This window comes from Cryptomeria japonica, chromosome 9 (assembly GCF_030272615.1).
Source record: "Cryptomeria japonica chromosome 9, Sugi_1.0, whole genome shotgun sequence".
Lineage (NCBI taxonomy): Eukaryota > Viridiplantae > Streptophyta > Pinopsida > Cupressales > Cupressaceae > Cryptomeria > Cryptomeria japonica.
The window spans coordinates 382,222,705-382,238,219 of record NC_081413.1 but is presented as its reverse complement, the minus strand read 5'-3'; the positions used below and the strand labels follow the sequence as shown (position 1 = coordinate 382,238,219).

General features: G+C 38.5%; 1 protein-coding gene across 1 annotated transcript in view; it reads left to right on the top strand.

The window, feature by feature from the left end:
- The first annotated feature begins 2,122 nt into the window (after positions 1–2,122).
- Positions 2,123–15,515, top strand: part of LOC131072713 (uncharacterized) — a 126,077-nt gene continuing 112,684 nt past the window's right edge. The window contains exons 1-2 of the mRNA XM_058008960.2: positions 2,123–3,050; positions 3,149–3,217. Of these exons, the coding sequence (XP_057864943.1) occupies positions 2,235–3,050; positions 3,149–3,217 (885 nt within the window). The 5' untranslated portion in view covers positions 2,123–2,234. The remainder of the gene's footprint in view (positions 3,051–3,148; positions 3,218–15,515) is intronic.

Genomic DNA, 15,515 nt, shown 5'->3' with positions numbered 1-15,515 from the left:
TTTGTGGTGGCTATAGAGGGGCTTCTTGACCCGCATGTCCTAGATGTCCATGGAACATTAATAGTATTGATTTGTAACTATTTTAAGCTTGAAATAATAGATTGCTAAGGGCAATGAGGAGAAATTAGAGTGATGATATATGATAGTCGAAGTTCATATTGAGGAGTAGACTACATTAATTTACACTAGTATGGTAGTCAAAATATAGTTGGTTGTAATTCGTTGTAAGTGTAGGTTGTTGATATTCTAGAGTTGGCCAATCCTTTGGCCATGTATAGATTTTTGGCTTGTAGACATTATATATTATTTTTTAAGTAATACAACTAGTTAGCAACACAGATAAAATTGGCTCTAAGGATGAAAAAATTAAAGAAAAATCATTGTGGTGTGACAAAGTTTCAAGTGTGATAACAAACAAATTCGCCCAACAAGTGTTAATGGTGAAAATTTTGATTTTTTGGTTTGGGTATATTGTATGTAATTGTCTATATTTCCTTTGATTGTAGCGATAGTATCTGTTGAGAAATGTATAGGTTCAAATGCCAAAGGTTGCAAAATTCAATCTGTATCCAAATAACCAATCAAAGGATGAGATACAAGGCTTGAACAAATACAACATGAAAAGCTGAAACTTATATGCAATCCTTAAATTAATTTTCCTTAATTAGGAAATTCCATGCTTAGGTCCTTCTTCTTTATGATGCTAAATACCAGCCTACATAACATGTTTATTAACATTAACGTATGTGAACTTATAAAAACAATAAACATTGCATCATAATAAGATAACAACAATGACACACATCATCAACAACATAAGAATGTCACATAATATAGGATTTACGTGGAGAAACCCTTGTAGGAAAAAAGCTCCATCAAGAAGAGAGACCAAATATCCATTATCTTTGAAACAAGATTACAACATATCACATAATTCCATTCTCCTCTTTGCCTCCAACATGGTACCACCTATATACCTATTATGAGCAACTTTCTTATGTCTCCCATCTTTCTTTATTCTTGTAGAGTAACTCTACACTCAATTGTTCCTCTTTACTTTCTACATCTAAAGTGTTGTTTATATAGAATGACAATTGCTCCAAAACCACCAAACAAGGTGTCCAAAGAAGGCTCTTCATTTGAAACATCCGCAACCCTTGGATAACCTCTACAAAAGTCCAAAGAACACTAGTATTGGCTCTAATATTTTCCCTCCAACTTGGGTGCCCAACATGAAAAATAAACATTACATTAAATGCGATAAATGATAGTATACCAAGAGACACGTGTTGCCTCTTCCAAGCACTCACTTGGAGAAGCCCAAAGATCACTTATTTGTCCACTTCACATGTAATTAATTATCTCATTGTAGGCATCCACACGTGAGAAAAATAATAGCAAATAATTGTGTTCCTGACCCACCTTTACCATTGCTAGTGGAACCCATCACCTCGTATGAATGCATTTCAATAATAGTGAAAATACAAATTACAAAATATTTTCTTATTACACTCTAAGTGCCTAGGAATACCATCCAAAGATGCTAGAATCATGTCACATGATTTATAAGGTAGATGATGCCTTAATCCTAACAATATCATTTTATTAAAACAAAAGTTTGAGTTGTGAACATTTTGTGTGTAAAGTTGTGTATTTGTGTGCTAGTATTGATGATTTGATAAAACTCCCAATCTAGATCTACATAGAAAATTTACTAAATTACGCCACGAAATAAATAGTATGAAATAACAAAATAGTCGAGTGCAACTCCTTAAACAAGTTAATTGCTTAATTTTTAAGAACACAAGTAGTCCCATGTGTTGCTTAATGAATTTAGCACATATGATCTGATACACAAATTTTAATTAGTACAATAATAATTTACATGAAATTAAACTTAATAAAACATATATCATGATTTTATATATTCCTTTCTCTTTTTTAACCTATATGCTTCATAAACAGACAAATAAAAAATTATAAAATTACCAACTTAAGGAAATTCTAAAAATAGTTTTTTAACTTACATGCTTCATAAACAGACTAATAAAAAATTATTAAATTACCAACTCAAGGAAATTCTTAAAAAAATAGTGGTAAATAAGTAAAATTAGATAAGCTGCGCCATGGAACCTTGCTGTAAGTTTTGTATGGGTTAAACTCGACACATCAGAGGTGTGACGTGTGTATGGGAGAGGAGAAGAGAGTCATTTGCAGTGAAGGCTCCAACATCAATGGAGGTGGAATACCATGGCCATGCGGCCACCACCACCATTACCAACAACAACAATGCATGGTTTACAACACCATTTTCCTCATCTCTGGATGATGATGAATTTGGAGATTTCGAATCCGTTCCTGCCCAGCGAAAAGATGAGGGCTTTTCATTTGATTTCTCCGGATCCGCCAATTTTAGAGCCCCTGCAATGGTTGTTGACAACAACGATGATGGTGAAAATGAGTGGGGAGAGTTTGTGGATTTTAATACAAAGATGGACAAAGACGTCTCCAAACCCTTGCCGTTGTTTTTGTTCGGCGATGAAGAATTGGATGACGGAGGAGGAGGAGATAATCTATTATTGAATGAATTTGAGAAAGTCAAGAGCTCTACTGGCACTGGCACTCTGTCTGGGGTTGAGTTAAATGATTTTATTGCAACTCTATACAAGCAAGCTGAGAAGGAGAATGGAAACAAGAAAGAAGCTGTAGAAGATTCGAGCAAGGGGGGATCTGTGCAGGTCAATAATCACTCATTTCAAAACAATGAAGACTTGGAATCAAGTGATCCCTGGGAATTCAAAGATGCCTTCTCTCAGCATTCCCATGCTAATGCTAATGGTAATAATGGCATCATACAGAGTGGTGATGGTGACGATGAGAAAGAATTATCATTCTCATTGTATGAATCTCAATCTCATTCTAATTCTGAATTGGATGGTGAGCACTGTCATCAACAAAATGAAGACAAACTGAAGGAGGTTGGCACATTTTATGATAAATTAAGAGCATATTCACATTCAGTTGCACTCGGGCATCTCTCTCAATTGGAGGTACAGTTTATTGCCCTGCCCACCTACCTATTGCATCGATGCACTTTTAAAGTCATTCGGAGATCTCATGTCTGGAATCTTGCTGTGCTTTTTTGCAGAAAACCTGTTCAGTTGCATCACAATCTAATCTTCTTGACGAGGCAGATACACTCCCCAAAGAAATTCAGGTGTGCTTTTAAGCATAAATTATTGCTTATTGTTAGCACTCCTATTTCAATGAAACATTTATCGTTCTATTTGCCAAGATTTTGTATCATGTTGTATATCACATCAAATAATGTGTCACCAACTCCCAAAATTCACGGATCAAACAATTAAAGGGCAATAAAATACTAAATTTAAATGTATAGAAATATGTCTGCATCTTGTGGTCTATTAATGCAGAGGAGTTTACCCTTATTATCGCACTCACACAAAAATAAAACTAACACATCTGGAGCTTCTCCTTAGCCTACAGAAGTCAGAGTTGACACAATAATTCATTCAATAGGATCTCCTTATAGAATATTAACTCACTCGGAGCAGTATTAATTATATGCAGAATTTGTATCTTCCTTGACACACAAACAATGCAGACGTCTGATTTTCTATATTTGAGCCTGCTCATATATTGCAGTCTGGAAACTTTTAACAGTTTTGAAACAAACTAAAGTGTAGGAAAAACAACAGCAAGCAAAATAAAAAATATTCCCATAGAAAATGGAGTTTGTCAGATCAACTCTCAGTCAAATATTGTCATAATTTAGTGCAAAAAGTCCACTACAATGTAGCAGTACAGCATTTTTGTGTGAGACCCCATTTTCAAAAAATCTCCTTTGTAGATAGAGGGACCCTCTTTAGTATGTTCTAAATCTATAGAATGTTGATATATAATTGATTCAATATGGTCTTCATATAGGATGTTGACACAGGCTTGGAGCAGTAACGATCATATACAGAATTTTCATCGTGACATACAAACACTGGAGACATCTTATTTTCTATATTTGAGCCTCCTCACATCTTGCAGTCAGGAAGTTCAACAGTTTAGAAACAAACTGTGGTTTATAAGTGAGGAATCTGAACAGCAAGCAATATAAAAAACTCCATAGATAATGGAGTTTGGTTGATCAATTGAAATTCACAATCAAATATTTTCATTTTTTAGTATGAAAAATCCATTACAATGTTTTTGTATGAGATACCAAAAAAATCTCCCTTTCAGAGAGAGAGTTCCACTTTAGTATGTTCTATACCTATGGTTGGAAAGGCCCTTCTGTTTTGTCACCAAAGAAAAAAATGAAACAGACTCTAGACCAAGATAAGCATCTTGTATTGCATGTTCAATGCAAAGACTTGCACACCTTTAATAAGTTAGACAGTGTCTATAATAAAAAATGCATGGCTTCTACTAATTAATGGGTTTATGTAAAGTTCCTATAGTTTGGACCTTTTTCTTATATTTTATTCTTTTTTAAACAAATTCATTTTTTCTCAGTCCATTACTCAGATCAATATCAGCTATGCCGATTCCAAGAGGAGTGTAAGAAGTTTAACTTTGGTTTTGTTTGGTTGCCTTAACAAGTTCACACACATAAATGAGCATCATCATTGCAAATTCATATGTCAAACAGACATAACATTTCACTATTTGGTGCTACATGTGCAACTAAATCGATATACATTTGTCTATTGTAATCAAGTACATTACATGTGTGATAATTACATCACATTTACCAAAGCACCGCATTCAATACATACGATACTCACAAACTATCTTCAATGTCATCCAAGTCCAATGCTTGATGCTGGTTCCTTGAATTAATGATGAAGACTTGTTGGTGGGGTCAGATTGGCTTTATTCAAATGGTGATACCCTTGTCACCCCAACAATGAAGAGGAATCTTGGATATGTGCCATGCAAGAACTCAATAACCAATCATGATCAATATAAATGCCACGGTGAACTAAATAAACATATTTATTCAATCAATGCAAACCTGCCATCTCATTTCATAGTAGTACATTAGCACAATGATATAATATGATCACAATCACATGCTGTACTTTAATCAATAATACATACAAGGCACATGAGATCCATATATAATTCATAAACCTATCCATCTATATCAAGTACACCATGATATCTCACCTCTGATTGTTTAGGCAAGCATGATGATTCTACGGCTACCTATAAATTTGATTGCATAAAAAATGCACAAGTCCCTTGAATTGCCATCGGAGCCGTCATTATGTAAACTCCCATTCTTGGTTAGCTAGCTCAACAATAGGCTACCATAGAGGACACAATTACAGCTATACCAATTGAGGTATTGGGTGTTTACCAGTTTAGTTGCCATTAAGAGAGATGAGAAAAATATGAAGTTATGAAGGACTCAGTCGTACGTATAGGCTACCATCCTACTTATGCTCGACTCTCAATTGAAGCTCATTATTTTCTATTCAATGTCTTCTACGTCTACCTAAATTCCCAATTGGTTATAGCATAATAATTTGAAAGCTAGCTAGAATCTAGATAATGAAATACATTACATGCCATCCCTTAAATGAGCTTTCATAAAATTTTCCATTTTATGTGACCGATTAAATATTGCTCACCATGTGAGATAGGTTTAATAGATACAACATTCAAGCGTGCATTATTCACATGTTTTGGTCATATAAAAATCAACAATCCATGAAGCACTTCAAATGTAGCAACTTCCACAAGTTGACTCAAGAATACAAAATCAGTAATCTTTTAAGAATGTTAGGGGTCTGTGGGGATGTGTCCTTGGCCATAGGCCTAACATCCCAAACATCTTGGGGATGTTGGGACACAAACAAAATTCTCCCCCACCATCCTTGATGCTTGTGTCACAAGGGGCTGCCCAGGAAAAGCGTTTGTGTGGATGCCCAAGGACATCTCTCTTTTTGGGGGATGTTCAAGAATACCCTGTTGTCCTTGGGATGACCTAAGGGAAATCTTGGTGTCCCTCAACAGTCTCAGGGATATGAGGGCGTACTCCCTAAAATATCAATTAAATCAAGAATACTGAAAAAACTATAAATTAACTATTTGACATCCATTGTGCTATACCAAAGCAAGAACATAGATAGGAGGGTATCACTGGTTAGAAGCAAGGAATACATTATAAACACAACCATGAGTGAAAGATGGGGACTTGTTGAATGGAAAGCAAACTTGTGATTTCATCTTATTAGTGGCCAAAGACTTATTCAAATGCCAACTAAGAGCCTTAGAAGGTTAAGCCAATGTTAAAATACTAAGCCCACAAGTGTCAAGAAGTGATCCTTACCCAATGGCTTTTGGAGGAAATACATTGATCTGTTCAAACTTGATTTTTTGTCACGAGGTTTCAAACTTCAGTAGGGGATTCACTTCCAGGCTGTGTGAAGTGGCAGTTTCATCCCAAAATCAGAAATACAGAAGTTGAAGCAAACAGTCCAATGTTTCTCCTTCCAATTCCACTTTAGGACCTTCTAGAGCATGAGGATGACATTTCAACATCGTTACAAGGAGTAGAGGGAGTTTGTGCCATAAGCTTAACAATGTGTGAATAACCAAGTGAAGCAAGGGGGCTGGTTGAATTCCAAAATATTTCACATATCATTGTATCTATCTAGTTTTTTAATAATATTAAGGTAGCAATGCATTTGCTGCTATCAAAGCTGGTTTTACCCTTTTGAGGGTTTTTAAGGATAAAATTATGTGTTTAAATTCTCTTTTAACTTTTTTTCTTTCCTTAAAGTAGCACAATTCATTTTTGTATTGGTCCTTAATTTCTACTACTAGTTGTGGATGAGATCAAGGATCAATTTGGTCTCAGAATAGTTACTAACCTTGAGATTTGTGGAAAATAGAGGTAGTTATATGACAGTGAACAGGTTTGCAGAGAATAAAGAATTGGTAACTTGCATTCCAACCATCTCTGTTCGAAGGTGGAATAAAGAGTTGAGAATGGAGAACCTTGAAAATCTAAAGAGCTGTATGATTGCTCTTGAGACCAACATGGAAAAAGTAATGAAAATTCAGAATTGGATGAGGCAACAAGAACATAGGATCCATGGTAACCCACGTTAGGCAGGGTCAGGGGCAGGTGTGGGAGGGTGCTTAGGGATTGCAAGGGTGAGCTGGTTGCTGCACTTGTGAAAAACTTGGGCATTCTGTCAAACGATTTGGCAGAAACTTCTGCTGCCCTCTTCAGTATAGTATTTGCCAAGAATCTTGATATAACCAACATTGAGATTGAAGGGGACTCAAACATAACTATAGATATCATAAGCTTGAAGGCTGTTAGCCACTGGTCTTATAAGAACATTATTGATGATGCTAAGGAAGTCCTAAAATCCGCCACATATACAGATAAGGTAACCAGGTTGCTGATTTATTTGCTAATATGGGTGGCCTAATTAGTGACCAATCTTATTGGGGAGACCCTTCCTTGTAACATTAGAGTGAGCATTTCTAATGAATCCAATAATTTCTTTTAATATCCAGCCACCGGTTTTTGCTGTCGAGGACTGGCATGCCATGAAGCGTTTTAAAGATAAGTACTTAAGTAATTATATCAACTTAGATATCCTTACAGAGGGAAATGAAGATAATTATTAGTAATGTCAGATCCTTTTGCACTGATAACAAGAACTTTCTCTGCATCAACCTCAATTTTGGTTTGTAGCGTAACACCAAGCTTTACAAGGTGAGGGTTATAAGAGGACCCAGTGTTTGGGAGGAGATATGTCAGAAGTGAGCCTTCTTCCTGTGAAAAGGTTAGAAACAATGCCACTATTTGAAATATTCTTAGGAAAGGAGGTCTCACTCTGTTCATGGAAGCCATCACTGGCTATGATCTTGTGCGTTCAAATGAGTTTGCAAGATCATGGAAAAGCTAAATTGTTTATTTCAGTGGAATTTCATTCAATATTTCAGAGGAACTTATCGCTTTTGCTATGGGATTGGAAATGGAAGGACTTAAGTTTCAGAAAACAAGTAAATATAGAGATCACTAGCATATTGAGGCATTTCTTAAGAAGAGGGAAAAGGTTTCCAGGTTTCAAAACGGATTCAAGAAAGAGGACCTTCCCAAGCCTTGGACTGAAAGTAGCTGATATCCTCATCAGGTATTTCACCCTCAAGACACTTACCACTTTCCCATGCTCAATCATCTTTGTCAAAGGAAAAAAAGAGCTTTCCTTTTTTCTTGTTAAGCTCCCTTGAACAACGTGTCCAGAATATGCTTTTGTGAAAATCTGAATTACTCCTGCATCAAGACCTAATTTACTGCATATACAAATTTGAACTTGCTAAAACTCTCATCCCTAGGGTTGTAAACCCAACCAAGATCCTGCCCAAGCAAAGAAATGATAATTTGTTAGAAATTAGGATCTTAGGTTACTTATCATTACAAATAAATAAAATTAAAGTTACAAGATATACATATTGAACACATTACACATTATATACATGGAGAAAACCCTTTAGGGTAAAAAACTTTATAAAGCATCATTTCGTTATAAAACACATATCGTGCCGTCCTTCTCTCCTCTTATGATTGAGGATTCCTTCTAGCTCACGTCAACAATTGATCAATATGGGGTTCGTAGGGGAGACATGCAATAGGGTGACCCTAAACTGACCCTCGACCCTCGACCCTAGGCCCAATGGCAAAAACTTTGTTCCCCTTGGCCTCATGCGGTCCTTAATTGTTCTCATGAGGTGGCGTGCCTAGTGAGGTATCCCTTGCCTTTTCCCCCTCCTTGCATTCCCTTCCTTTTCCTCCCAACATGATTGATTATTGCAAGAAAAATCATATCGTTAATTGCATAGATATTTATGTTAAATTTAGATATTCTGATCCGCATACATCAGATATAATTACATACATTAATATCTACATATAATTATTATAAATACATATGGACAGGTAATATAAATGTTTTCTGCATACCACAATAATTCAATATATTATTATTTAGATTGGTCTGCTGTGATAAGGAGAAGTTCTGCTCCTGTTTGATACCTTGTTCTTGGTGCTGGAATGTTCCTTTATACCCTTCGCTTGATGCTGGAAAGTCATGATCTTTCCTATGGGTGACAGTGATTGGGAGGGAGACGTCTGTTCATGGTTGACCGCTGCCTCTTTATAACCCATTCTTATTTTAATTGCCCTCCATTAACTAACCAATGATTTTTGCTCCTTATTAATCTCCAATGTTAATCTTATTTTAACCGCTCCTTATTAATCTCTATTAACTATCCAATGAAAATGAATGTGATTGCTGCACCATGGGGGAGAGGATTGATCCCTTAGACTGATGCTGATTCATGAGATAGATTTAAAACATATTGGTCGATTTATGAAATTGTGAAGTCTTACTCCTAAGACAATTTCATATTCAGGTCTTTTGTTCATGGGATGTCAAACCTGGTGTCCAATCCCGTCCATTATAAAATCCAGCCTATTGACAAGCGTAAGAGAATTATTGAGGATGTTCCCTCCACTAGCTTCCTTCCTAGCTCTCTTGTTCACCCTATTGAGGATACCTATTCCCTTGTTCCCAATCTCATGGACAACTAAAAACTCCAATAATGGTGAGCCATGCAAAATGAGATAAATGATCCCTTGGGCAATCCTGGTAATGTGCTTAATTCTAACTACCTTAGGTGTGCCAACTTGAAAGGCTGCATATACGCTCTAGAGGAAAACCTTCATACTGATAGTATCTAAAACAGTGCGAGACACGCAATGGATTTCAAAGAATTGATTGAATTAACAGAATGAGCAAGACGCTCATAAATAATACAAGAATATTTACAAGAATAGCAAGTTTCTAATAAGAAACTGCTGAGAAGATCGAAGACGATCTAACCAAAATAGAATATACACTATTGAGCATTAATACTAAAATTAACATTATTTTAATATTCTATTACCCTCCCTTAATGCTCAATCTATTAACTACACCTATAGACCCCCTGAATTTTACAAATTTATCAGGACCAAGGGGCTTGGTGAAGATGTCTGCTGGCTGCTCCGAGGTAGGAACATACAGCAACTGAATGGATCCGTCTTCAACCAGCTGTCGAATATAGTGACAATGAGTTTCCACATGCTTGGTTCTTTCATGGAAGATTGGATTCTTGGCGAGTTTGAGCACTCCCTGATTATCACAGAACAAGGGAGTAGGACCTGCCTGGGAGACATGCATATCCGCAAGCATTCGTCGAAGCCAAACCGCCTCACAAGATGCCTTAACTGCTCCCCGATACTCTGCTTCTGTCGAGGAGAGAGCCACTGCCTGCTGCTTCTTACTAGTCCATGTGACAGCACCAGATCCCAAACTAAACACATACCCTGCTGTAGACTTACGGTCATCAACCGAACCTGCCCAGTCAGAATCTGTGTAACTACTGAGTATAGGATCAGAACTCCGAGTGTACAGAAGTCCAAAATCAGGAGTGCCACTCACATAATGCAGCACACGCTTCGCTACTATCCAATGATCAGCCTTGGGAGCTATCATGAAGCGTGAAATGTAGCTCACTACCAAACTGATGTCAGGTCTAGTGGCAGTAAGATAGATGAGGCTGCCCACTAGTTGCCTGAACAGAGATTCATCCACAACTGGTGAGGATGACTGAGCTGAAAGTTTGAGCCCGGGTTCCATAGGAGTAGAGGCAGGTTTGCAATCCTGCACTCTGAACCTGTCCACAAGACTTCTGGCATACTTGGACTGAGAGAGAAGGATACTGTTCTCAGTCTGCCAGACTTCAACTCCTAAGCAGTAATGTAGAAGTCCCAAATCTGTCATATCAAAGGTGCGGCACAAATCCTGTTTGATCCCAGTGATCAAATGTGCTGAACTGCCAGTAATGATTAAGTCATCCACATAGACAACCACAAACAGAATATCATTACTAGAATGCTTGATATACAAGTTTGCATTAGATGGACTCCGCTGAAAGTTATGATCTGTCAGGTACTTATCAATTTTCATGTACCAAGCCCGAGGAGCTTGTTTTAGACCATAGAGTGCTTTGACTAGTCTACAGACCTTCTGTTCTTGACCAGCAACCTTGAATCCTGGGGGTTGCGTCATGTAGACTTCTTCCTGTAAGTCACCATTCAAAAAAGCACTCTTGACGTCCATTTGATGGACTTTCCAACTGAACTGGGCTGCCAAGGCAAGAACGAGCCGTATGGTACTCATTTTGGCTGTAGGAGCAAAAGTCTCCTCGTAGTCAATGCCTTCTTTCTGTGAGAACCCACGAGCAACAAGACGAGCCTTATACTTGTCTAGGGTTCCATCAGCTTTGTATTTTACTTTGTACACCCATTTGCAGCTAATGGGCTTCTTCCCTGAAGGAAGATCAGAAAGGGCCCAAGTGTGATTCTTCTGAAGACTCTGGAACTCAGCTTCCATAGCCTGTTCCCACTCAGGTATACCTTTAGCCTCTGAGTATGTCTGAGGCTCAAAAACACTGTGTATGTTAGCCATGAGAGCAAAATTGACTGTATGCTGCTATTTGCTCTTATTACGGGAGGTTCTACCCTCAATGAGCTCATTATCCCTGAGATCACCAATGGTCTTGGCCCACCATTTAGGCCGGAGAGTAGAAGTGCGAACATCTGGAGGAGCTGGAAGAGGCTCAGGATCAGGAGCAGGAGGAGGATTGTTCTCTGGAGGGAACTCAGGTAGTGCATCATCGAAAATAGATTCTGCATCATCCCTCCCATCAGGCGAACCTAATGGAATAAGAACACTGTGAGGCTGATCCTCAGAACTTTGCTCAGAAGAAGGGGACTGAAAAAATCCTCTGTCTTCATCAAATACAACATCACGACTGAAGATAAGACGTTCAGTGTCTATATCTATCAGTCTGTAGGCCTTATGGTGATCACTGTATCCTGTCATCATGAGTTTCTGACTTTTGGAATCCAACTTGGAGCGCTTAGCATCTGGAATCCAAACATAGGCAACAGAGCCAAAAACCTTCAGGTGGCTGATCTTCGGCTTCTGACCAGACCAGACCTCTTCTGGAGTCTTCCCCTTAACAGCCTGAGTAGGAGAACGGTTAAGTAGGTAGACAGCAGTAAACACTGCTTCAGCCCAATACTTATTCGGAACACTCCTGTGTTGTAACATAGAGCGAGCCATCTCAACAACCGTATGATTGCGACGCTCGACAACACTGTTTTGCTGAGGAGTGTAGGGTGTAGTCAATTGGCGTTTGATGCCATGGGTATCACAGAAGTTGGAGAATGCAGAAGAACAAAATTCCCCCCCGTTATCTGTCCTAAGAGTAATGATACTATGTCCAGACTCTTTTTCAACAAAGGACTTAAACTTCTGAAAGATACTAAATACATCTGATTTATGTTTAAGAAAGTACACCCACATCTTTCTACTAAAATCATCTACAATAAGCAAAAAGTATTTGCAACCAGTAACAGAAGATGTATTCATAGGACCACAAATATCAGCATGAAGTAATTGAAGTACCTTAGATGCGCGCCAAGACTTTCCATGTGTGAATGAAGTCCGATGCTGTTTGCCAGCTTGACAGGCGCCACATACTCCAAGATGCTGAGTCTGAATATCAGGTAACCCTGAAACAAGTCCCTCCCGAGATAGCTGAGAGAGATACTGAATGTTGAGATGTCCATATCTCTGATGCCACAAAGTGCTGAGAGGAGAAACACGAGCTGCCAGAGCCACTTCAGGAGAATCACCAGTGTCAAGAAGCCGATATAGGCCATGATCCTCTAGACCAACAGCAACAGTAAGACAAGTCTCCCGATCAATGATGGAGCACTTGTGAGCACTGAACACCAATCTAGTTGAGGAGAATTCCTCATAATCTGGCTGACAGAGAGCAGATTAAGTTCCATTCCAGGAACATAGTACACATTCAGAAAAAGGAGAGTCCTACCACCAGACTGTATCTGAACAGTGCCTCTGCCAACAACTGTATACTCCTCACCTCCGCCAAATACAACGGAATCACTGAAAGGAGAGAAGTCTGTAAACTAGTCACGCCGATGAGAAAAGTGACGTGATGCACGAGAGTCGATGTACCAAGCAGAAGACCTGGCATGATCTGAAGACCTCTTAGCCATAAAGGCATAAAAGGCAGACTCCTTCTGCTCGGAATGTTTAGCAACATGCGCCTTCTGGTGTGACCCTCCCTGCTTCTTTTGTTCAGAAGCGAGCCTCTGACGGCAATCTTTCTTCATATGGCCGTACTTGTGATAGTAATTGCATTGCACATTCTTCTTCTTAGCTCCATCCTGTGTCTGAGAAGAGCCTTTCTGCTGAGAAGACTGAGAGGACTGAAATTTGCCTTTATCCTTCTGAAAGGATTGAGCTGTGAAGGCATTTTCCGAGGAGGCTGATGTAGTACCACTACCAAACTGTTTTTTCCAGCGATCCTGCTGTAGAAGTTTGGTGCACAATTCTGAAAACTTCAGATCAACATTAGTGGAAGTAATATTGAGGGTCTCAATGAAGTGTTCATACGATTTCGGAAGACTTTTCAAAGTGATTACTACCATGTCTTCTTCCTCCATAGTCCGACCAATAGCTTCGAGCTGGTCTCGAATGTCCTTAATCTTCGTGAGGTGTTCCTGTAAGGACATACGTTCGTCCATCATAATGGAGAACAGCTGATTCTTTAGAAAGAATGCTCGGCTCTTGTCGGATGTCTCATGCAATTCCTTCAGATGCTTCCAAATGTTAGAAGCTGTCTTGCCGGAAGGAATCTGCGGTAACTGATCATCAGTCACTGAGAGTTTGAGAAGCATAACTGCCTCCTGATTGCGTTCATCAAACTTATCTTGATCTGCACCAGGTGTACCAGGACTGAGCTCTTTTCCCAAAATAAGCTGGTCAAGACGCCTATATTCAAAAATGGTCAACATACGCTGTTTCCAGATGTTGTAATTGTGGCCATTAAAGCGTTGATTGCCTTCTAACATCAGGTTGGTGAGAGAAGCCATTTGCACGTTTCCCCAAAAAAAATTCCTGGCTGACCTAGAAAAATCTGAAGACAACCCAGAAATCCTTGTGAAAAACCCAGAAAGAATCTGCTGTCGGAATTTGGATCCGCTGGCTCGAAAATTGAGGCACGAAAATCGATGCACCCAGAAAATTCTGACTACGACCCAGTTGAGATCTCGAAAAACCCACCACGAATCTGTACTCAGAAAAAAATTTCGACTGAATCTGGAGGGTCAAAACCCTAGCCGAAAGTCAAAAAACGTGGGTTTGACCATGTTGCAGGTTGCAGAAAAAATGGCGGGTCTGTACCGCGCCGAAAAATGCCGAAAACCCTCGCTAGACAGACTCGAACAGGAAGAATCCCATTACACGGCATAAACACAGTCCAAAACGGACTTTTGAACACAATTTTTTCGAAAATCTGCAGCGAAACTAAGAGGCCCGAAAAATCTCGGAAAAGAATTCACAAATTCTTTATTCAGGCTCTGATACCATAAAACAGTGCGAGACACGCAATGGATTTCAAAGAATTGATTGAATTAACAGAATGAGCAAGACGCTCATAAATAATACAAGAATATTTACAAGAATAGCAAGTTTCTAATAAGAAACTGCTGAGAAGATCGAAGACGATCTAACCAAAATAGAATATACACTATTGAGCATTAATACTAAAATTAACATTATTTTAATATTCTATTAGTATCTTAAAGTGGTCTCTTTGGCAGCATTTAAACAACAAAAAGTGTGTCCAATAGATTGAGAAGGGACTTTTCAAGGCTGATAAGAAAGAGAACAGAGTGTACTTTGATGAAGAGCTATGGGATGAAATTAACAAATTCTCAGCCACTTTTAAAAGATGGGAAAATTTGGAAGAAAAAATCTTTATTATGCAGAAGAGTTGAATGAAAATTCGGCTCAAGTTTTAACTAATAATAATATTACTATTAAAAACTTGGCTGCCAGCCTATTTGTGCTATAGAATAAACACTAAATAAGGAAATGCAATACCAAGGTAGAGGGTCCTGCCAAAAGAACAAGGGTGAATTTTGTAGCTCAGAATGCTGAAACTACTGATATTGAGGAAGACCACTTGGAGGTCTCTTTTGCTGACCAAGTGAACGTTTGAGCTAAAAAATGGCAGGTTGCATTTGGCTTGCAAAAGCTAGCTAACATCTATTAGGTGGTGCTTTTCTATTGTTTGTTTGTCGTAGTGTTCTGTAGTTGTTCTTTTGCTTGCTATTTGTTCTTGTTGGTTTTGGTTGTTCTATATCTTGTGCAACTTGTTCCTCTTACCTGATGGATGATGCTTTGTAAAGGGGTTCGGGCCCTTTGAAAACCCCACTTTTACGTTTATTTCTAGGGGAGGATGTTGTTGTTTTGGTTGGTGCCAAATCTTTGCATGTTTTGTGCAAGATCCTTGTTGGCTTTGTTTTTTTGCTTGTGGTGCATTGGGTT